The sequence below is a fragment of the Anser anser genome, assembly GCF_964211835.1.
Source record: "Anser anser genome assembly, chromosome: 1".
In the NCBI taxonomy this organism is placed as follows: domain Eukaryota; kingdom Metazoa; phylum Chordata; class Aves; order Anseriformes; family Anatidae; genus Anser; species Anser anser.
The window spans coordinates 54,299,882-54,324,773 of NC_139720.1; the positions used below are offsets into that span (position 1 = coordinate 54,299,882).

The 24,892-nt window shown below is 42.4% G+C and overlaps 1 protein-coding gene across 3 annotated transcripts; it reads right to left on the minus strand.

The window, feature by feature from the left end:
- Positions 1-1,257: 1,257 nt before the first annotated feature.
- On the minus strand, positions 1,258-12,319 carry RBX1 (ring-box 1; the record flags this gene model as incomplete). 3 transcript variants are annotated; one of them, XM_083835125.1, is made up of 5 exons in its annotated part: positions 12,161-12,318; positions 10,549-10,627; positions 4,171-4,241; positions 2,766-2,851; positions 1,258-1,420 (listed from the first exon to the last, which is right to left on the minus strand). In XM_083835125.1, exons 1-5 carry the CDS (start codon positions 12,236-12,238, stop codon positions 1,408-1,410), a joined length of 327 nt encoding a protein of 108 aa, XP_083691251.1. In that variant the 5' UTR covers positions 12,239-12,318. The 3 variants fall into 3 exon arrangements, with proteins under 3 accessions (XP_083691251.1, XP_083691252.1, XP_083691253.1); XM_083835126.1 differs by lacking the exon at positions 4,171-4,241 and having other exon boundaries at positions 12,161-12,319; XM_083835127.1 differs by lacking the exon at positions 1,258-1,420 and having other exon boundaries at positions 2,762-2,851.
- Positions 12,320-24,892: the final 12,573 nt, after the last annotated feature.

Sequence of the window (24,892 nt, forward strand, 5' to 3'; positions counted from 1 at the left end):
TGACCACCACTGAGATCATCTTTCCCCTCTCTTCTGCTCTGTTCCTGTCCCCCCCACCAAAACTACCTTGTAAATTCAGAATGAGCTTTCTGCCAACTGAACCGTGTAAATAAGCTGTCTAGCGATAAAACTCTCCTGATTTTGCTTGTTCCATTTTCTTCTTCAGGGTGGAAAACAGTAAACCGTATCACCTCAGAGCACTGACACCAGCTGGTAAAATAATCCCGATATTTGCTTGCTGCAGATTAAAGAAAGCTCCAGCAATTACTGAAAAACCTGCAAGTTTTGGTTCCATCGATGACGGTCTTCATTCCCTATCGCTGTAGTACATTAACGTTTAACATCAGCTATCAGATTTCCCATCCTCAATAAATAGGAAAAATGTGTTGATGAAAAGGTAACACCGTGAATAACCAACGCAAGAAATTTACCATTATCTGTCGCTGCAGACGTGAAGGGACACAGCCTTTTGTAGCAGGAAGGATTCCTTTGACCTTGTTCAAGTCCCTGGCATCTGCTGAGGCTGTCAAGGTAGGAGCCAAATTTTGATGCAGCGAAGAGGACACCAGTCGGCACAGCAGATACCGAACAAAGCATGATGCAGTTTTCAGTCACAACATCTGGCCAGTAAGAACTGTGGGTTGGCTTGAACTGGGAAAATGCCAGTAGAAAGCCAACCCAGCATGAGTTTGTTCATACGCTGCTTATTTGCAGCTCTGCAGTCAACCTATCAGGTGAATTTCCCAAGTTTACTTGCACCTGACACACAGAAGTGCTTTATGACCACTGATAAAAAAATAAATAAAAATCTAACGTTTAGTTAACATCTCCCAGGCTCAGCAGATGGAACTGCAAGCAGGCACTGAATATTTCCTCTGTAGGGGAGCTGGTTTAGTCAAACTAGAGAGCCGAAGCAAGAGAGAATAATTTCTAATAACGACACAACCCCTAACTGTACAGATCATCACTTCAGCTCAGCCGCAAGAAGCATGTCCACAAGAAATGCCATTTGCATAAATTACTCAGCCAGGCACGTCCCGCGCCCAGCGCACTACACGATGGAGCTCGATGCTGACTTCAGAGGGCCAGAGGCGTGGTTCTGAATCACGTGGGAGTACGACCAAACCCACAGTCAAAAGCGGGGCACGCTGACAGGAAGAGCTGCCCAGCTTAAGGGTGCCCTGGCTGAAGTCTACAGATAATTCTCCTTCCTCGTTCACCGACTTTCCACTCATGAAAGGAGGGCACACTTAGACGGGAGGCTCCAGCAAGGTTTTATTCAATGGTATACAACAGGGAGAAATTAAGGTTAAATGGCATACATTACTGATTTTTCAAGTTGCTAAGACAAACCCATAGGGACACGAACAACTGAGGATGATGACATAAGAAGCGTGACGACCATCTCTAGTGTCCGTACCTGCAAATATACAACATGTTAATGTTTTGTTTGTTTGTTTTTTAAAAAAAGGTTAATACTGGCACTGATTTAGACATACTATTCTCACTGTATCACAAAATGATTTGCACGTAAACCAGGTGAAGGTGAAATGCTATGCTATAGAAGCCTTAGGAAGTTCTCCGTGTTTCACTATTCCCAAAAGCCCATCTAGACACTAGTTAGGTGAGAGACTGTTCAAGCCTCCCCAGGATTTCACATGCAAATGACCTTCTGTACCCTCATCTTTTGCCCTGAATCCCACGTCAAATATACTGAGTGAAAACAAGGCCAAAGCCTGTAATGTCCCCAGACGTACCACTGAGCACCCGTAAGAAGATATTTATTCACGCCCCCATTCCTCTTAACGCTGCACTGCAACATCACTCACTAACCAGACAACTTGGGCTCAGTTTTCATTAAGTCTTCGTTAAAACATCTTAATATCAAAACTCTGGTTCTCAAGTTGTCCTGTCAACGACACAGCTAATTGTGAACTAGATCCTAAAGAGAATCCTGAAGAGTTATATTACGTTCTGCTTTGTTTTAATCCGGACTCTAGTTAGAGTTAATATGCTTTAAAAAGGGGGAAAGAAAAAGGAGTGTGAATCCACAGTTAAGAAAAAAAGATGAAGAGATAAATGGCGCAGAAGGAAGCAGGTGACAAACTTACTAACCACTGCCAACATACAATTACCCCTCAAAAAACCACCCATGGGTTTCCCATTCTTACTGTAACAAGAGGCCTACGAAGAATACAAAATAAAAAAGAAAGTATAAGTGATGAATAATGGGTCAAAGCTGTGGCAGTGGCTATGTGGACACCCACATTTAAGATACCAGGAAATAGCTGTATTAATCTTAGGTCCTATTAGAATTACAAACCAAATCGTCACAATACAGAGGGACTCTACAAGATTTCTAGCATTTTGGTATAAAAGCTTCGAAACAGAAGCTAAATTCAGGTCATTTTCTAAAGCCGAACAGCTCATGCAGCACTATCGTATTCACCTGAGGCTCCACTGTCAGTGAATTCCATTTCTCTTCTGCTCTCTATTCTTTACACAGAATGTCGACAGAAATCACTACTTTCTAACAACTCCCACGTACCCCACAGCTACTTGGGCTTCCTTCAGAGCTCCTCACCACCATGGGACTAAGGGAAGGTCACAATACATCAAGGTGGAAAAGAAAAAAACCCTTTCCCAACAGCAACTGTGCCCTCAGACCCACAAATGCAAGATTACCCTCATATCTGACATCACTCATTTCTATGAGCAGGACGGCAATTAGATTTTTCATCTTGAAATCTCTGCAGGATACCTACTTTTGGAACTCCCATTCCCGGTTGTCCAGCGGACATACTTGGCGAGTTTTGAGCCAGCGAGAGATGCAGTGGAAGTGGAAAGCATGCTGGAAGAGAAAATTCGAATCACATTATTTCAGAACACACTAACGTACCTCCATGTAAAAATTACCACAGAAAGCATCGCGGTAAGAAAAGAGCAGCAAGTGTTTGCAGACAAAGGAGGGGAGGACAGATCATCCAGCCCACTGGGGAAACCAAGGAACTGGTCTGCATTTTCAGAGAGAAATGAAACGAGTGAAATGGCAGCAGGCAGCCCGTTTCACAGTACGTGCAGTGGCAAGCAACTGACTTCTGATGAAGGAGAGAGTGCAGAGTTTAGCAGCTGCTAAAATTGGCAGAGCAGATGCTGATAAGCAGCACAATCAGAAAGACAAGAAAGAGGGCTTCACAGCGAGTAGCAAGGACGATATGTATGTGTACATGCTGAAGCTCTCCCAACAATCTTCTGGACAAACTAACACTTGAATAAAAATGAACTTGCAAAATTAGAAAGAAAAAAATAAAATCTGTGTTCTGTGCCTAGTACAGACACCCTCTTCTATACACCAAGTAGCTACTCAAAAACAAGGTTCCATTCATGGTAACTTTTGCACACAGAAAGCTTCATTTTGACACTAAAATATTCTCATATTATTAAAAATTTGCTCTTGTCCTTTACAGATGGAATTGGTACATTTATAATCCTATTTCAGCATTATCTCACTGTAACTTGATCCCACAGCATAGTGAGGATGGGATGGGTGAACAGGGAGTTATTCCGTTATTGGAAAATATGTCTTCGAGCTCAGGTCCAGGCTAGCTAAGAGGCAGGCAGTTTGAGTTCACGTCCTAGTGGGACCGTGTACAAAGGAGCATATATGGCCACAAACGAAGAACTGGAGATTACACACTAGGACCGATTTTGTCTGCCTCCAAAAGGGAAAGCAAATCACCTAATTACCCCATATGGATTCCTTGAATCAGCCTGCATAAAGACAAATCAAGCATGGTGACATTTAAGTAATCCTATTATCTGGAAAGAAAAAAAAATGAAAGGCATAGTCCTTATGCAGGACCTTGATCAGGAAAATCCTTCTCAAAATTAAAGATCTGTTATGCTTCCAGAATGTATAGATAAAGGCGCACCTTCCTCCCTCCTCTTCTGTGTCTTCCTCATATACCTCTCGAACTCTCACTTAGCTTTTTTCCCTTATCTCTCCTTTACACACACTACTAAACAGATGGTGCTTAAAGTTGTGTGTGTGGAGGTTTTTTTTCTAGTGGGTTATCTGAAACATTTTAGAGAACTAGCTTTGTCCCAAGTCATGAAAAAAGGGGGTAACATCACTGCAGACTAGCTCAGCAATCAAAGAGTTTCCCTTACATTACAGACGCCCCATGCAACTGTGCACTCTTCAGAGGTAGCTGATGCTTGGTTTGCTTGACATTCTATGCCTGTGAAAACAAAAATTAAACACATATATACAGGAGAAGATGTACGTGCAACACCAGCCGACAGACTCCTTCATTACAACAGGGGAGGCTGTTTTGTTGCATTTATTACATCAGAAAGTGTCAGGAGCAGTTGGTTTCATGCATACTGTTTTTCTAAAATTATTAGATCAAAATATATTTCATCTCACTTTCCTTCTTCCTCTACATTTTTAATATTCCAAAATTCCAGATGGCAGCAGTACTTAGCTCTTCCACCAGCGGCATGTGTCTGTTTTCCAAATTTGAAGGATAAATATTTTTATTTTTTTCCTCTTGTGTTTTAATGCATCTGTTCTGATTATCAGTTGCAGCAGAGCTTTGAAGAAAAGTTTACTTAAATTTCTTATCCAGGTTTCTCTGAATATAAATTCATTCATCTTCTCAGACGCTTGGTACCATTAGTTTAATTTGTAAATTAATTTGATCATGTAATGATGGGTTTGTCTGTCTCCTATGACAGGTAAGTATACCACCAAAAACATAACAGAAAAAAAAAAGGTTTAGAATGTGTATTTTCACCTTTTCATACCTGACAGCTGACATGGGATGACCCCAAAAAGGATAAAGACTACTTTTGGCATTGGGTTAGATTTTATGTTTTGTGTTGGATGGCACAGCTAAGAGAATGAGGAAGGAAGTACTGCTCTAGGAAAATAAATCCAACAACCTGATTCTCTGTTCTAGAGCTTGAACAATTTACTTCTGGTCCAGCTCAAGAAGAAATTTCAGAAGAATAAAAAGACACTTCCAACTCCTCCACAGTCACCAGCACAAACCTGTGACCAACGATATAATCTACCTGTCTGCTAAAGGATGCTTCCTTTAAAAGTCAAGCCAAAATGGTTTAAAGGCATGCTGATAGCCGATCAGCTTAGAATTTGATACATGGGCTTGTTGCTTTCTTTTTTTGCAGATATTTTTTCCTGGCAAAGATAATGTCTGAATGAGCTCCAATTCGCTGTTTGTGTTTCGTTTGCTCAAACATGCTCTGAGGAAAAGGAATTTGATTCACAAATTAAGAATTCAAAAAACTTTCAAGCCCCACAGGTTTAGCTGAAAAACATGATCTTATTTTTTCTGTCCTATTTATCCCTTCCTCCATTTTCTACTCTCTTTCAGCTGTGGAGATGAACAAAGTTAGAGAAAAGCCAATTTTTCATGACATGCAAGGGAGATCGGTTAACCTCAGTCACGGGAAATTACTCACAGCAAGACTCAGGTCTAAAGAAGCTCAGTAGCAACAACTGTTCAGCATGGTTTGAACGAACCTCTATTAATTGTGTGTTTTACATCTAGATATGATACACAACAGAAAGTCCAAAGCTCAGTCCTTGGCCTGCCCACAGAAGAGAACAAAACCAGTTCAGCTGAAAAGTACGGCTGAAAAGTCTGATGACTTAATGCCTTAAGCCGTCAACACCTGTAGCAATAAAACTAAATCTGATTAAGAAAATGGAAGACGTTCAAGAACCTTGAAGAGCCTCAATCACTTTGGTGAAACGTGCACCTGTTTACAATTTGCTGCAAAAATCTCACTGTTACTATAATACAGACTCATGGTCCTACCGCTTATCCTACATGTAATGTTAGTTTGAAATATTTGGCACGAGTCTGTACATTAACAGAAAATGGTGAAAAGATGAGGAGTGAAAGAAGGAGAGGAAATCCCTTTGAAACAAAAAAAAAGTCAACTGGCAAGCAAACTTTAACTGCAGAAGTCTATGAAACCCAGGAAAATATTGCAGCACACGGTACCCTTATTTTGTTTCTCCTCTTTCCCTGCTGGAGACAGGCTTTTGGGCATATTAGATCTGAAGTCCCTCTAGCCCATTCTTATGTCGCTTTGCCTTTTTACTCCCTACGTGGCCCTAACCTGTTAGCTGTGCCCTGTGGATCACAACCCAGGTGTTTTTTTTCCAGGCTTTAAAGGATTCCACATTTTGAGTGTGAATGAGAGGGAAGACAGACGGTTTAGGTACAGGAGAGGAGCAGGACCGGAATTCATTTAAGTGTCATTTGCTGACCAGCAAGTGCAGTATAAAATATAGCAGCCCGAAAAGCTTAAGAGGACAGATGAACTTTTGCAGAAATAGCTGAAGAGGAGTTCTCTCATGGTGATGTAAGGCCCTCCCAACAAGACATCCAGATTTAACTCCCTCATCAAACAGGCTGGAGACTACTGCTGGCACTACTACCTTCGGCTGCCAAAAAAAGAAATCCCTAAAGCTGAAACACTTCCCGGTCTCCCACTCGCCTAATTTCAAAAAGGGTCAATATATCAACTATGCAACAACAGAAATGAACAGCCTCCATCAGAAAATGAAAGCTGATGATTCTGGCTACGGAAGAAAGATGAGCTATTTTCTGGCTGCTGACCCAAAAGAAGTGGCATGAGACAGACAGCAACAGGTACTGGAGGAATACTGAACTCCTCTTCTTTTGCCTTGCTTTTGGCAGAATATCTGGAGCTAAAACTCGAGCTACCTGTAAATAAATGTGAAAGAGACAATGGAAGTGTTTCAACACTGGAGGTTATAGCAATGCATGTTGCATAATGGCAACTTCTGAATCTTAGCATCTAAGAACCATCCCTCTCCACATTCTTCTATTGCAGAAACCCCCTGTATGTTTATACAAAGTACCCCAAGATTTAAGTAGTCACAATGGCAGGTATCAGAAGTCAAGTACGTGTCTCCTGCAGCAACAGCCCACTGCACAGCTAAATTTGATGACAGAGCTCTTCAAAATGGCTTCCCCTTGAGCAAGGGCAACCACTGTATGGGTCCCCTTTAACTTTAGAAAGCAAGGTGCAAAGAGATGCTCTGAAGGGGCTGACTCATTGGGAAGAGCAGAACAAAATGCACATACCTTGGCTAGCAGCACACATTGTTTTAAACCAGAGACAGAAAAACAACAACAACAACAACAGGCTAGTAAACTTGTACATTTCTTACTTACAAAATATTGACTGAGTTCTCCAATTCTGTTTTTCAAACTTCAGATGTTTTTCAGAACTTTCCCGTTGCGATTTTCTCAGTTTCTTAAGAATTATCTACAGATTTTTCTAAATACTCACACTAAATTCCTCCTATCATAGTCATGATTCCTTCTACTTATAGCCCCCTTGTATGACAGGCAGCATTTCCTCTTAGTATCACACTCCCAAAATATTTGTACACAGCTATCACTTTCCACACTCACTTATGACTTAGCAAACTATATATACGTGACTTAGCAAACCTTATATACTTAGTTCTGTTCTTCTTCTCAGAAAGCCAAAATCAACTAACCTGTTAAGCATCCTGAGATTCTGCTTTGGATTCTAACCAATTTGTCCATTGTTGTGTAACTGGGCTATCAAATTTCGTACTTTGCATCTTACTATCAAAGGAAGGGACCGCTATTTGGGTGGCACATTTCATACAGTTCAAAGCACACTAGACACCTTACAGGACTGCATTCCACATTTCAGGTGAGAAGGTAACCCAATCACAGAGTTTCCTAACACTCAACTTGCCACACTGTAATGATAACACCAAAAAGTAAGCCTTTGAAGGAATCAGGAGCACTGCTTAAGTAAAATCTAAATAGGACCGGGGTCCTTCCAGAAAAGAACAAAACCAAAACACTGAAAATCTACTCCTTCCTTCTATGTGCTGAAAATAAACCGTATTGAGGGTCAGGGGAATCCTCTGTCCATGTTACTAACAACCAAGTCATGATGTACATGCACTGGAAGGACTGCATGAAACCTTAACATTGTTACATCCTAGTTTTTAGATGTTGGATTTATAATGTTAACAATCTTCCATTAGCGTGGCCGGCGTTACTTATCACTCTTTTAATGTTTGCCCTTTTAAGGTTTCTCTTCATCACTAGGCGAGGGAGGCATTTGTACCCTGCATTTTATCAAACTGAACCTTGTGTTGTTCTTCCCTGTACATTCTGGTAATTTTTCCTCAATTTCCAATCACTTCACATCTCATGTTTGAAAATCTAATTAAAGCGTTGCTTAACATCATTAATGACCTGTAACAAGGAAGTAAGTAACTCCAGAGCCAACACTGATCTCGGAACACCAATTTAGACACCCTTTCTACTCTGTATACTGTCAATTTTGGTCCACCATTTGCAGTTCAGGCTTTTCATAACGTTGCTCGTACCCTAACTAATAACGTGTTATGCTTCAGCAACTCAAAAAAAGATGGGAAAAAAAGGAAAAAGAAAAAAACCTAAGTTACCCATCTGCTTTTCCTTTGCTGTTTTTTCCATAACCTACCTATGCACTTTCAACCTCACCCAACCCCAATTTTGGTAGGGGATATATATACATATACATGTATGGGATATATATACATATATATGGGATATATATACATATAAAATATTTATTTTTAAGAACTAACAGGATAAATTTGCTACTGGTAAGTAATGTCTGTCCACACTCTTTACAGCTCCTCTACATCTTCCCCTCATCCTCTTATTTCCTATTTGCCATTTAACAGAAGTAACAAAAATGAGACTGCATTTGGTCTCTCATAGGAGGCAGCATTAATTTTGAGGCAGATTCATAGAACAAAACACACTGAAATCTGCTATCTTACAACATATCCCATTTATTTTGAAGTATTATCTTGAATTACAGGGCTGCATATATTTGCCCTTTACATTTGTAAATTTGATAAATGTATCTAATGTTCTAACTAATCTTTCAAATTTCATTTACCTGTCGGTTATATGTTCTCCTCTCTAATAAATCATAAACACGAGAGACTAAGTTGTAGTCAGTGCCCACCTCAACTACTTTTCAGTGTGGTACGGTTTAGAGGTACTTTAAAAGTACCTTTTTATGCCAAAGGAATTTGGTGTATTTCAAAATCATTATTATCACTTGCTTTTTTTAGTGTCATCATTCCCTTTCTAATAACCAAGAATAAACTGAGGGATGGATAGGAAGTAGCTGGCTCAAAATACAAAGACAACTGTCCCAGAACAAAGAAGTCAACTTGCTTAACCTAGTTTCAGCCCTGTGTTAGTGTGCGGTTTTTTTTATAAAAGAAAACACAACAAAAACTTCTGAAAGTAGTTTTGTAATTAATGTTTACTTATAATGTGAAATCAGGCGCATCTCTCAGCAATCATTACTATAAACTTTTCTGGTTTTTTGTTTGTTTGTTTGTTTTCATACAGGCTTATTGACAGTGTTACCACTACCTGTACTTCCAAGGGCTACAAAAAAAAAAAAAAAGAAACAAAGCTATCACAATGGAATCGTGACTAGCCTTTCTCACACACTGTAGGTCTTGCTTTTTGAGGTCCAACAATCCTACCATTTTAGTAATACAGACAAATTTCTATCTGGGGTATATTGAAAGGTGTTTTGTCCCTCGCTACTGAAAAAAAAAAAAGGTGGACAGTTATTGTGTAAGTAATATCCTGCCAAATTTTTGAAGGAAAAATAATCGGTTTTGTACTCGTTACCAATCCTTAACAGGACTAAAACCAGTGACTTTGTATATTCACAATAGAAATGTTTGTACATTGTTTTTAATCCTATTATCACTTTATTTTCCAACATAGCAAGCATGTTTTTTTTAGTAAACCGTCAAAAAAAATCAAATCAGCAGTAGCAATACTTGGTCTTCAGTTTTGGTATTTGATTATCCTGTTTGTAAACAACCAGTTAATTTTCTAGGTAGTCAAAAAATTCCCTATAGTATAACACAAACCAACTTCTGTAAGGGAGCTTTTGTAGAATGAGGAGTCAAAAAAAGTCACTGGTCTGAGCCTTTCCTGGCCAGTCGGACACAGAAAGCAGCACAAGATTTATTCCTAATGGTTGCCATCAAAAAGTTGATACCTGTTCCAACACCCGCAGCCCTAATCTCTAATGCCTCTCTTTGTGAGCAATACCTGTCGACCCTAAATAATTTGACTTCCTACTGGCTCTTTATCATCAATTCCTTTCCTTTTGTTTGTTTGCATTCAAAATACACTCGGCACCATCATCTCTCCTGCAGATACAGTACCAAGTGATTCTATTCTTTAGAAGAAAAGGGTATGGGAAAAACAGTACAGTGACAGGGGTCACAAAAAGAGATTACAGAACTTCAGCGTTACATAAAACAGAGCTTCGTATTTGCTCTGCAAAGACTTATTTCTGAACTGAAAGCTGGATTTACTGAAATATGCCCTGAACAGTGGAAATTTCAGCTGTGCATCATGTACACGTCAGAACCGTCAGCTCTCTTCCCCACCGTTTACTTACATAGATCCATAATATGGTTTCTGCAAATGGCACAGTTATCAACCACAATGTCCCATGCCCAGAGAGCTACTGCGTTCCACTAGAGAGGGGGGAAAAAAAAGAAAAACATAATTTTCACTCAATTTATAGCATACGACAGCTCTTGTTCTTCCTCTAGATCCCATTCATTTCTGAAATGGAAAAGCTGGGATATTTTTAAAAAATCTTGTAACTCCGGAGTAATTCTTTCTCATGATTTCAGAAGTGTTACTGGAAAGCAGTGGTACATTCCCTTCACACATACCTCTCGGACCCAACCTCAGAAACAGATACCTCCCTCAGTCGCCCCCTTTTTATTTTTTGTCAAACAATCGCAAGCACCTGCATTTTTATTTGAGATGTATAGACAAGGATGTGCCTCGTGCCACATCCTCAGTTCTGATGGAAAGGACCGTACTTTGGAGAAAGGCCAATTCAGACACTATTTTGTTACGGGGAATTTCCGTTATTTGCACCAGTTCTTCTAGTAACGGTTGGGGCCAATAACCAGAATCACCTCTAACTTTGCCCGTCACCGACTCCTGACCCATCTCTTTTGCAAAAGTGAAAAATTTGAAAGCGTTGCCAAATAAACCTTTCAAAGGTAAAATATAAATGAAAAGAGGAATCTCTCTGTTCCATGCTACTTCAGCGGAAGGGTTGGCTAAAAAAATCCATGGCAATTTTAGAAAACCAATTCGGAATGAGATTTTTAACATGAGCTATGCAGAAAAACACAGCGCCTTTTTATTCCTCCCTCCCCCCCAAAAAAAATCCAGAATCATGTCTTCTGTAAATTCACAAAATAGATGGGTTTGCCTTCTATATTCAAAGCAACCCAAAGGTATATTTGTAGACGTGACAGTCTTCATTTACCGCGTAAGTAGTCTGGGTATTTTGTTTCTTCCTACTTTTTCGGTACGTGATTCTATTGACTGCACTACAGTGTATCTTTTGCAGCGTGTTCCATTTACATCTCAGTGTTTCTATCCCTTCCCTTAGTGTTGCTAAGTGGCACCACGTCAATATTAGTACCAATATAAGAAGTCATCGTGGTACTACTAGATCTTGTAGGAAACGGGTGAGTAGCGACCTTCCGACTCCTCCGCCCGGAGGCTGGCAGGAGGTATTCACCTCTCAGGAATTCCACCTGCCCATCCAGGCAGCACTGATAAACCTCCCAGCACCCTTATCGCTTCCACACGATGAAATGTCAAGACCCAAGTTTCAGGACCAGGCTGGGTGCGGCCCCGGGCACCCTGACCCAGCGGCATCCCCGCCTCTGACGGGGATCGGGACGAGGACGACGCCGCCGGTGCCCGCCCGGGGCTGAGGGCAGGCGGCAGCCCCCGGCCCGGCGGGCCCTGACAGGATCGGCCCGCGCCCGCTGATTGGCCAGCCCCCCTCCGCGCTCGTCTGCCATTGGCCGGGACGCACGCCAAGCCACCCGCAAGCCCCGCCCCGCCGGTGTGAGGCCGGGCGGCCGGCTCCGGGAAGGCACCGAGGAGCCGCCCCCGCCACGCTCGCCGCCAGCGGGACCGGGACCGGCCCCGGCCCCCCGCGGCTCGCCGCGCCCCGCCGCGCCGGGCCTCACTTTCTTCACTTCGAAGCGCTTCTTGCCCGCGCCGCTGTTGGTGCCGCTGGGGGTATCCACGTCCATCGCGGCCGCCATTTTGGATGCGTGATCCGGCCGTGCCGCCCCGTGCGCATGCGCGGCGGAAAGGGGGGGGGTGCTGGAGGGGGGGGAGCGGGAGGCGGGGGGCTCGTCGGGAGCCCCGCCCCCAACAGGTGCGGGAGGGGCCCGGCGCCCAGGGCAGGCCGGGAGCTGCGGTCACGTGACGCGGACTCTTAAAGGCGCCGCGCAGGGCGGGGCAGCGCCCCCCCTAGTGCCGTTACCTCATCGTCCCCTCGCCCCCTCTCCCCGCCCCGCGCGCGGGGTTGCGCAACCCGAGGGGCGGGGCCGCGCCAGGAGCCGGTGGGGGAGGGGCGGGGCGGGGCCGAGCATTTAAAGGGACAGGGCCCCGCAGCTGGGGACCGACGGCGGCGGGGGCCGGCGGACGTCCGGGCGCCCCTCGCCCGCGTTGGGGCGGTTTGAAAGGGGCCGGGGGTGCTCGGGAAGACGGTTCCTCAATAAAGCAGCTCTCTTCAAAGCAGCGTTGCGAGATTTTTAATAAAAACATCAGTTTCAACCCCAAATACGCGTTAACACCCCCCTAAACTCACTAGCAGCCCTGGCCGTTAATGAAATAGGATTTGCGAGATCCTGTTTTTTTAATAAAAACATTCCTTTCAACCCTAAACACACGACAGCATCCCCCTGAACTCACTAGGAACCCTGGCCATTAACCCCGTGCGCACCAGGGCGTGTGCACGCCGGAGGACTGGCAGCACTCGTCCCGCTCCAGATGGCTGCTGCCATACAAAACTACCGTCCTGTCACCGCGGGGAGATGGCTGCCGGGGGGTAAGAGCCCTGCAGCCAGCAGCCGGGCGCTCCGGATTCATCGTCCTGTGTAAAACCGTCCTCTGCCTTCGTCAGGCAAAAATAATGCAGCAGCGCAGATCTCAGGTCTTGCCAAAAAGGTTGCGGGTTTGTTTGTTTAAAAAAAAAAAAAACAAAAAACACCACAAGATATCAAATGATGTGGAATAAAATGATGAAATATATATATCTGTGCTTATTTAATTAATACTTACTGATATAGATATACGTACACATAATACCGACAATAGGAACTGGATTAGGCCTCCAGTGTGCTTCACAAAATGAAATTAGTGATGGCATTCCCCAGTTCGTAAAAAGAAAGTCTGATCCACCTTCTTTAGTCTACCTGAAATAATCCGTTTTCTGTCGATGGTAGTGCCACCTGTGATGTCTTTCTCCTAGAAGTGCGTCCCCTCAGACCTGTTTTTCCCTTCTCCAAGCTGTGTTGTAGGGAGGTGGCTGTAGCTGCTGCAGGCAGGCTGCAGCTTTGAAAAGCATCAGCCGCAAAAGAAACACAACACTGGTCCAAATTACCGGGGATGCTTTGAAGAATGGATCGTTTTTCAAACCACCAGGACACGCAGGGGAAAATGAGGAGACTGCCAAGCTGAAAAGGCAGGGAGACCGACAGACTAGGTGACAGATGACAACTGCTCTGAATACGGTTAATCCCAATTAAAACGAGACAAACTCCCTCTCCCAATCATCAAAAACTGTTCCAAAAGGCAGGGCACCAACAGCCTGGGGACTCCAGTGCAGTTACCTTCCAAATCCAGTGTCTGTTATTTCGGTCATTGTCTTTCTCCTTTAAGGTCCTGTGGTTGTCTCTCCCTTATTTTTTCGCCCCTGCAGCCACCACCATTTCCCTATGCAGGGTTTTCGGCAGAATGATGGCCCCATACACGTGCACTTGGTGTTTTCCCACAGGGACTGCTGGGGAACCACTCGTGGGGGGCAGCCGCTTGCAGGCCTGGCTCCCACAGCTGCCCCCGTACAGGTGCCAGGCAGGGGCCTGGGGGCTGTACCGACAACGCTTGACCCTCCGATGTACCAGAGCAGAGAGATCCACACAGAACAGGGAGGAATTCCCCCCATATTAACTGAATCAGAAGTTAAACGCTGACAGAAATTGTTGCTCTCCTGTCCCCGCTGCCTCAGCCTTTACCACTCTGTCAGCCTCGGTGCGCACACCAGTGCCACAGGGTCTCTCCGGGGCCCTCAGGTCACCCTCGGGAATGAAAATGTTCTGAGAGAAAGCAGGGAATTTAAATGCTTTTAAACCCTCTTTAGAGCAACACTTTTCCTTTACCATACAGTCATGAGAGCAGGGCTGGGCCTTCCAAGTCTGTCAGGAGCAAAGCGCAGGGAATAGAGGGAGGTAGTCCTAAGCTAAGTGCTTGCAAACCTCAAGTTTACTTTTATAAAAGACTTTTGCTGTTGCATTCCTGTGCTTCACCTTCACCTTCTCAGTGCTTAAGGTGTGATTTTGATGGTGCCCTAAGCAGCATCAAGCAGGAATTACCTTGTATATGAGACTAGTTTCTGTTCAGTGGTTGCAAACCGAGGAGTGAAAATCAAGTGCATTTTATTACTTTTTAAATATCTGTGGGCTTGGCTGTCTGCCCTCCAGTTGCTGATGCCACTAAAAACATTTGATTTGACTAAATTGGGATTTCTAGCACCATTTGCTTCTGTGGAGGCCCATACAGACAGCATTCACAAATGATGGTTGGGACAAAACTGAATCTACAGTCTTTCCGTGTTGCCTCAAAACTTCTCGAAGTTCATGAGGTGAGCAAACAACCTCCCACCAAGGCTCTGTAGCATCACCAGCTAATCCAGAGTGCCTGGTATAATAAAGCTGAATTCAAAGAACAGAGACAGGGGGTAGATTAAGCAATATATCCCATAGATTTTTGGACCAGACTATGGTTGCTTTCTGCATAAACTGCAACCCCCTGCCTCTGCGCATGTTTTCCAGGTGATGGTCATGTTATACCCCCATGTAGTACCACTGGCTTTGCAATCCATTACTAAAACCTCAGGGGAGAAATGGAGCCTCCTACCCCCAGTAATCCAGCTAAGAAGAACAGATGAGATTTAGAGAAAGGAGCAGGTTGCAGCCTTTCATGGGATGGTGACTAATTGCTGGTCTTCCTTTCTCATGGTGTTTCACCTCAAGCTGCTTGAAAACTTGCAGATAAAATAACATCCAACCGTCATGACTCAAAACCAGCCTGCAGGCTACCAGATGCTTGCAAAAGCCATAGTACTTAATGACTGTGCCCAATTTACTGCAAACAGCCTTTCCCCACGCATGAAAAAGAGCAGCAGGGAGCATGATTCTAGGCTCAGCAAATAACACTGTCCCCATATGGTGGGCTTCTCAGCCCCACCCCATGCCTGACCATCAGCCGCTGCAGAGAAACATCACCGGGACAGAAGAGTCCCAGTGCGTGACAGTGAGGATGTTGGGCAGATTCCAAAGAAAGGTTTTGGACCCATTCCTCCTACCCCTTGATGCTCTCCATCCTCAGGAAAGGTTTAGATTAGGTGTCGGGAAGAATTTTCAGGAAGGGGTGGTTAAGCACTGGAATGGGCTGCCCAGGGAAGTGGTGGAGTCACCATCCCTGGAAGAATTAAGGAGACACGTGGATGTGGCACCTAGGGACGTGTTTTAGTGGTAGACTTGGTCGTGTTGGGTGATGGTTGGTTTTGGTGATCTTATGGGTCTTTTCCAACGTAGATGATTTGATGATTTGAGCACCGGGTCACAGTCTGGATGTCCCTCGTTGCTTAGGAAAAGTTTTCAAAGCACCTTTTATCCATTTAGTGAGGAAAAAAAAAAAAAAGAAGAAGAGAGAGAATGTTATGATAGCTCAATTCAAGTAGTTATATGCATCTACTACTGCAAGTAAGCAACAATGTAAAATCTAGCACACTAATTAATAGTAGCCAGGAAAAACCACAGGAGCAGCCAAAGTAGTAACACAAGCTTGCCTACATATAAATCAATGAACTCCTACTGATTTGGGAAATCCATGAACACTCGGTAACATGAGGAGAGGCAGTTCCAGACTGGTGTGTGGGAGACACTGAAACACTGTTTACAGATATTCTTATCTACAACTACTCCCGACAGTCTTGAATATGGCACAGCCACAGAAAGGGAATAAGCACTAAAATCAGAGAAAAATATTATCAGCAAGGGTGGTCTGGGAGCTACCTCCACAGGGTCAGTGTGGAGGTGAGAAGCCTCAAGCCACAGCTTTGCATTTGCCTTCACCCATTAATTCTTTGTCCTTTTTCAAAAAATAAAAATAATAGAGTATCCCCCAATTACTGCAAAGAAAGGGGAAAAAGCCATATTGGGCCCAAGGAATACTTTCCCACCTATCTGCTGTTTCAATATGAGTTAAGAAAAAGAAGGACAGGACATGATGCAAGAGCCTCAAGGAGGTTTTAACGAGACATACAGGAAGTTCTGTATCGGCTGAGAGTTTACTACAGCTACCAAGGAGATGACTCCTTTACCTCATTGTATCGAAATACGCATTAGTTTATCATGGAAGATCCTTATATTCAAGTTCACTCACATCCCATAACCCTCTTTTTGTGTATCTGTGATTATTCAAGATAACTGGTTGCACAGGTCTGAATGGGAATCTGATAAGTAATTCTGAGGAATCAGGGAAGCTGGGAAAAGAAGAGGCCAGAGGCCTGACAACACCACGTGCATACAAACCATCACGTGCCAGACCCCTGGAGTCATAAAACCAATGCTCTGTTCTCTTACCCCCCTTTGGTCACATGAAGTGGGACAAAGTACCTACATTTACATCCATTTCTCATGCTGGGAGTTGGACTAGCAAAGAAAGATTCTTCAAAACCCCATCAAATAGCAGCCTTTGGTTAGAAAGGAGCCTGAATCTGAGGAATATTTCTTCTAACTCATCTTTCATGCAGCAAAACTGTCAATTAGTTAAAACATTATGGAGAGTAGAAGGAAAACTGTTTCTCCTTCTTGTCCAGTTTTAGGGCAGGGGAAAATTGAGCAGATGACAATTTATCTGTGTGGGGGAGGTTGAGGGACCAATAGCCCCCAGAAGCTCATGAGTGAAACTCATTCTTACGCTAGCTGATTAATAATTAAGGTAGTTGCTTATGCTGAACTAGCTTTCCCTCAGTTTGCCTTACTATTTCTTTCTACTTACTCCTTTCACCCTTGCTGTCTCTTTTATTGTACATGTGTATTTTACTGTATCTTTAACTTTAATCGTCAAAACACAGGTTGTGGGTTTATTGGTGTACAGAAATTATCAGGTAATCTTTCCCTTCCACAAACACATTTCATTCCATCTTATCTGCATTAAGAATCATTATAGAGTGCAGTTCATTTTGCATCTCCCCTTTCCATGCTGCGAGACCAAAATGTCTGCAATTCCCCTGTAGACATGGGCTGTGAAGATCCGGGGGCTCCTCTGCATCCCTGCAAAAGTCTTTGGCAATGTTTTAGGAGAGAGGAATAATCTACTCTGTGAAAACACCAGGGCTGCTGTGAAGGCAAGCTAAAGGCTGGGTATCCCACGTGTCCCAGTTCCCAGCAAGCATGAGCTGATTGTACTGGGGGAGGATTTCCTTTAAACTCTCTTCAGATCTTTTTAGTTGTGGGATGGAGGCGGCCTCCTCCTGCTGGAGTCTGGTGAGCGGTGGTGTCCTGATGCCACCAGACTTGTTCACTGCAGTTAGAGCTGCCGAGAGAGAAGAGTAAAAAACAGATGGCCGTTTGACAGTAAGGAAAAGGTTGACATGCAACTTTCAGCTCTACACTGGATGTTTGCTTGGAAGCTCTTTACAGCAGTGTTTTGTCACCCCTTCATTCCTGCCCCGGCTGTGTGGATTGCACTCAGCTAACTACGTCTCCCTCGGGTTCTCTTTCAAGTTAAAGAGAAAGTTCTCAAACAACTTTGAGGGCACATTTGGGACTCACACACACAACACAACAGCGGTTTGTTTGCAGCAGCTTAATTTAAATTGTATTTCACTTCAATTTGTTGAACAGCTGAGGAACCCGTGTGGACACACTTATTTGCCTTAAGAGTTTGCTTAAAATCAGTTCCTAATTGATTTAACCTCCACTGATCAGATTTAAATATATATTTAAAAGGTCAACACAACCTTTTGCATCGATTTAATGAAAAGATATTGAAAGCAGCGCTTGAGTAAACTGGTGCAACCCTGTGTAAAAAGCTGTTTGAATTAGTATAGTATGGATTGCCAAAAGATGGAAAAACATTTCTCTCCCTCAAAGCTTGCAAATTCAATCTCTTGATTGAATACTGGAAAGACAGAGGTTGATGGTCCTCTCCTCTGATGGAGCTGTGCATTGATTTTATCATTAGATATACAAAACAGATACCTAATTTAGTAATAGGCACATTTTATGGCATCCCTTGATGGTGCTCATCTTAGTCTTGCGTATATATATACACATTTTGGCTCAATAATCACAAGCCTTCCCTCTTCAATGTGAAAGTTCAAAATTCAAGCCTGTGAATGTTTTTGAAATTATACTATTTAAAAGATTACAGTCTGAGAAGAGAGGAGCTTTTTTAAAATTTAGATAAATAGCAGTACAAAAGTATCACTTATGTCAGAAGCCTATTTCACTGTTTAACAGGTGCAGATATTCATCATAAATTAAATCTCATTTGTGCTGAGAGGTTGAATTGCTGAGGAATCACTTTATTGGTATGCGAAATATTTACTATGTATAGCTGGACGGCTTCCCAGGAATTCTGATGAAATATATTAATGCACGAGAAAGCACATCCTTTCTTCACAAGACTTGTGAAAATGTAAGCTTTGCTCCTCTCAGTATCGTATACAGAGTTATTAAAACTGTCTGAACTGTCTGTACCAATTTATCTAGAATAACTGCTAAGAAAGACCTTTTTATATAGAAAATTCTCTCTGTTGAGTAAAGCTGCCATCACAAACACGAATATACTATTTAAAATAAAACACGCTTTTCTTTAAATGACATTTTTCTTCACCCTATTTGGAAATTGCCTTTTTCTTATAGAAGGGTGAGAAACCACATGTTGCGTTAAACAAGTTCAGATGCCCAAAAGAGAAGAGTGATATTGGGATCACTTCAAAAAGCACATGAACTTAGAAGCCAATAAGCAACATTTGGCTGGGAATTGTTTGCATGTGTCCTTTGAATAAGAGGCATTATTTGCTAAGAATGATTTATTTAGACAATTCAGCTATGAATTTCTGTATCTGTGGTACAACTGAAATATGGTACAGAGGTAGAAGAGAATTCCAGTTACTGTCTAAGAAGGGTTCTTGGTTTCCATCTGTAACATGAGATTCTGGGTTTGCTGTGTAGAATAATTGATCTGCATGACAAATACAGACAAGGTTAGCTCTAAGAGTGTTAAAATATGCAAGAAAAAAAAAAGACATCAATAGCAGGTTTTGCGCACAGACAGGAAAAGCCTCAAACAAGTGTAGACCGCATTCCTAACAGCTGAGAAGCCACATAAGTAAATAGATAAATAAATAAAGCAGCACTAAAAGCCAATATGAAGTGTAGCATATTAAAAAGCTAATACTGAGAGCCATGAAAACTCAAGAGTTTACATGAGCAGCGTATAAAATACTAATGTAACCACCACCAGGGAATCTTGTAGAAAGCATCCCCCTGCAAATCCAAACCCCCAAAAAAAAATAAATACTATTTCCAGGAATAAGAGATTGTCCTGGTTTCATGACAGAGATGTATACAAATTTGCAAGGTTGAAATTTGTCCTCTGTTCCTGCTTCACAGGCTTATGTTGCCAAACTATACATACACGTGTTGAAGGATGTTCATCTCTGGGACGAAGGTAAGTCCTCTGTCCTACCTGGTATAAACCGCTACGTGGTTTAAGCCATGCAGCCAGAGCACGAGCAGTACAATTGCATTTCCATTCTCCAGATGTTATGGTCATGCAATGTTCTGCATATGATAGCCCCCCATCCTGCCCTTGACTAACTCATTTATACTAAGTTTTTTATCTTTGTTTTTGTACAGATACAAATTTTGAAAATCCACACTTCATTCAGATTACATAGAAGAGACAAGGTGCGCAAGGCAGCGTGTGTATGTGCATGTTGTGGTTGACTCTAGAGTAGGGACATTTCATGATCCAAACCCTCAGTGGAATAGTGTGAAAAAGAGCAACAGTTTTTGATTTAGCTGTTACAATGCACAGAAAACTGCTGGAAAGCAGTCAAGGGTCAAATCTTTCAAGTCCTTTTTTTCCAATAAGATACAAACTCCCAACACAAGGAGCAGATGAAGTGTTTCTCCCCAGACAATGTGTACATTGGGATAAAAGCATTGCGCTAGTTTATTTTTACTCTAAAATTGCAGAATAAGTGAAGTAATCATCTTTTTATTGTAACACTGAGTATTTTAATTAAAAAGGGAATTGTGGCTCTGCCATTAGTGCTAGCACATTCATACAGATTTCCATAACAAACCCGACTTTCCCAGGCAGGAAGTTTCTTTCTGGCTCCATACACAAGCTCATAGAGCTGGTAGTCTTGCCACATCCAATTAATAGAGCAGCAGCCACACGGGGAACAGTCCTTAGAGTAAAGGAGCAGCCAGATCAGCTGGGAGGAATTTTTTCCATAATCTGAACACATCATTAATACTTAATGTTTTAAATACTCATTAGAGTATGACAGAGAACATCAGTCACTTCCATCAAGCCTGGAATTCACAGAAGCAGAAGTCCTATCCGAACAACCAAAACATTGCTGGGATAGCTCTGGAAACACTTGCTCCTATTTCCATAGGCTCAGCAATACTTCAGCTGGCCGTTTTATGAAGACCAGCTGAGGGTATGATATGCAAGAGCATACAATACAGGAATCATGCTTCAAGTCAGAGACTGGAACATGCCAGTTCACTTCGAGACCTGTCTAATCTCAATTATGTACTCAGGAGTACTTACACCTGGGAGCACTGAAAAGGGTACTTTAAAGCTTTTTGTATATTAAACAGTTACAAAATTAATTACAATTCATATTTATAACATTTCTAAATCAGTTCATTTCCTATTTAAAAATTTACTCTTTTTTGTTTTTAATAAACATTTTCTTTGAATAAAAAAGCTAGAAATAGGAATCATCTTCAATCTTGCCCAGATCTTTATATTCCAAAAATGTATTTAATCTTTTAATTTATGTAACAATTTAGAAGTTGGGGGTAGAGGATATAACATCTGCATCAAGCATCAATTTCAAGAATGCTTCTATTTGCTATTTGTCAGCTAAGTAATATTATTTAGAAGAAGCAATAAACATAATAAAGGAGAAAATGCAAATTGTTATTTCTTGACACTGCTGTCCTCTAAAAACTTTCTGAAACAGTTTATGTTTATCATCAGTTCAGCTGCCTCCAGATAAAATGAACTAATACTTTGTTGCACAAGCAGGTTATGAGAGACTGCATGGAAAAGCCTGAATAGAGTAAAAATCAAAATGGAGCAAGGCTCACCAAGAGCAAAATAACGATACGGCTGACTTGGAAAGAGAGAGGAAATAATGGATTTGAAATAAGCAATAGAGACTTACCACCACTGTGTGTTCAGTTTGCAGCTGCTGAACCATATGGTCACTTCTCTTGGATTAATGACAGAGAAGAGGAAGATAGGTATGTTTCCATGTCACCCTATTTGAATTGAAGGGGAAGTGCGTAAAGCTCACGGTGCTGTGCACAGCTGGGTGCTCATGGGCTCTCACCCTTCTCCTCCAGGCAAGGAATAAAGCTCTCACGGAGGGGCATCCTCCTGGACAGTGCTCAGGGCTGGGAGTGGCTGCCTGGGTCAGTCTTATCCAAGCCCTCTCCAAACTTTTTCCGGAGCAAATCCAGCTTATGGACCCTGTAAGAGGTCACCCCTCCTTTTACTACACTCAGTGGCATTCATACCTTCCAGCATGCAATACAAAGCAAGTTTTCCAATGCAAATGGATGTACTGTGCTGAAAAATATCACGTAATGGGAAATCTGAAAACATCTCCTAGCACAGTGTGCTTGGTACCTATTAAATGTTTTAGCTGGATCAATACAAGTTTACCAAGTGGAATGAAAAAAGTTGGAGGTACATGAAATTTATATTGTGCCTGCTTGATTTCAAATGTGAAGCAAGAACGACAAATGGATATTGAGGGCTTCAAAGAGCAACCTTTGCTGTTGGGGAAGTTAGAGTGATCAAATGTAACAGAACACAGACAACGTCAAGTCTTTCCTGAAACATCAAATCCCAAGTTCAGAATGCAACTAAAAAGGCAAGGTTGACTCACGGCGTAGTCAGCTCTCCACCTCACACACTTCAGGACTGGGACTTTCCCTTTACTTTGTGTTGGCATGAGCAGTCTGAGATCTATACAGACAGGTCATTGAGGAAATAAATGGCAGACCTGAATAAGCTCTGGACCATGCTCATGTCCTCCCCAATCACTTATTTTACTGGAATAAACATGGGATGGCAAAAAGAAGGGCAAGCCCCAATGCAGTATGGATCCAGACCCAGAGGAGCCACTGTGCGGCCTCTTTTGCAGCTTTACATTTAATTTTTAAACACACAAAGATTATAATAAGTACTAGGGAAAAAGAATAAAAAAGGAAGAGGCAAAGTTCAGAGTTGCAGACATTGTTTTGAAAGTACAGTCACAGTTCCCCTGTCAAGCCTACAGTGAACCCAGAGCAGGTATCTAAGCTCTTCATTAAACTAATCAAATTGCTGCTTATCCTCCCTATAATGCCTGTTGTGGAGCCCCAAAAGAGTTGCATAGATTTTTAATGATAGGGGTGGTTCACAGCTGGAACAAAAGACTGAACAAAACAATTTTCCATCCCAACCCTCTCCCTTCCTCAGTGTCCAGATCAAGGCTTGATGCCTTACAGGGGGATCTGCTGCGGTTACACATGAGCTACCAGGTTGGGCACTAAATTAAACAGGTAAAATGCAATGGTTGTAATAGGAAGGCACTCAAACTACCCGATCAAAGCGTGCCTCCTACCCTTTCATTCTGTGACTCTGTTGACTGAAAATGGGCTGTATTATAGAGGATTTTCATGCCAGTCCTGTTAGCTTATAAGACACTAAAAATGGATTCCTTAAGAAATGCAGCATTTGGTCCTTTTTCTTTTTTTTTTTTCTTAAATGATCTTAGAGAAACAGATTATCAGTTTTATAGTATATTATTAACATTCACTACAATTTCAGAGAGAGAGTTGCACACTGGAGGAAAATAGCAGCTCATATCTAATTGCTGAGATTAATATGCAGTTATCAGTATATTAAGAATTTAGGTTTGCACTAAAATCCTCTTTTTCATTAATTGCTCCATTTGTTCTATTTCATTTCTCTAAATAACTAAGTTAATTGGGTTCAAAACTCACATAGTTCTGGGTTTCAAGAGTAATAATCACTTCTTTCAGACAACACTCTCACATTTTTTTGGAAAGGCACTCACCAGGTGAGAATCACAGAGTGCAGTCTCCTCAGAAGCCTCATACACCAGGGAAATTACATTATACAATAGGAAAAAAAAATGAAGATGGAGGCAATGTAAAGGCTACGTGGCGGTGATTTACAGTAAAATGTATTACAGAGATAATGTAATTATTCAAAACCAAGAATTATAAACCTTGGACGTTCTAAGTTAAAATTAAATTTTACGAGAAATCCACATAAAGCGTAAAGAAACGCAGAGTCAAAACATCTAAACAATCTTAATTATGCTTGGCGAAAAGCTCTTCAAAATCTTTAAGTAGCTAAAAGGCACAACATTTGTGTTCATAATATCTCTGTGTTTATATATAAACTAATACACACATACTTTTGAAGATGAATCATACATTTCCACTTTATAACTGAAAATTCAGTAGAAACCTCTCTCTGTTCCGCAGGGAAGGGCAAAAAAATACTGCATGCCTTTAAAAATCTCTTAATCGTATCCAAGTCCACAAATGTAGAACCATCTCAACGCGAACTGTATGTTTTTGCCTGGTTACAGTCACCACAGTAACACCCATGTAGCTGCTAAAAAGCTCATCTCCTGGAAAAAAAGAGCAGGGTAAAGCATAAATTAGGAAGCGATATACGTACCAGATATATCTGCAGTGCATCAGAGGGACCTCGGCGGTGCCTCATGGAGCTGGAGGCTACGGCTCGTTTGGCTGCAGATGGGTCTCCGTGAGTCCAGAGGGGCAGCTAGAAGGACAGAAGGAAACGTAAGGCCTCCGTGACAGGGGCAGCTGCCTGGGGATGAGAGGAGTGGAGATTCCAGGGCTGTCTGTAGGGCCGAGTCTCTCTCTGCCTCTCCGAGACCAAGAAGGCATGCGCAGCTGGGCTGAGGGAACGTGCACGGTGCGTGAGGAGTCAGCCAGACCCAGCTCCACGGCAGCTTCGGGCCCACGATGGGAACTGTCCTAATCCCAGATGCCACATCAAACTTCTAAGAGGCAAGGTTACAAATGTTAAGCAGTTATTAGATCAAAATTGGATCCTGATGACACACTGGGACAACAGCATGGGCATACCAGCGCAAATGATGAACCGTACCTGGGCCACTGTATAGAAATGATCACTCTGTGAAGAGATGGTAAGAAAGGGTGTCCACAGGCAGTATCAGAAACACCAGTTTTTGTAGCCTGAAATGAGATCTGCACTGACAAAGCTTAAAAATCCACCCCTCCTATGCTAATTACAGCCGGACTTTTCTCTGAATGACTTACGGTGTCCCCTCCATGGCCACAACCGAGATGTAGCAC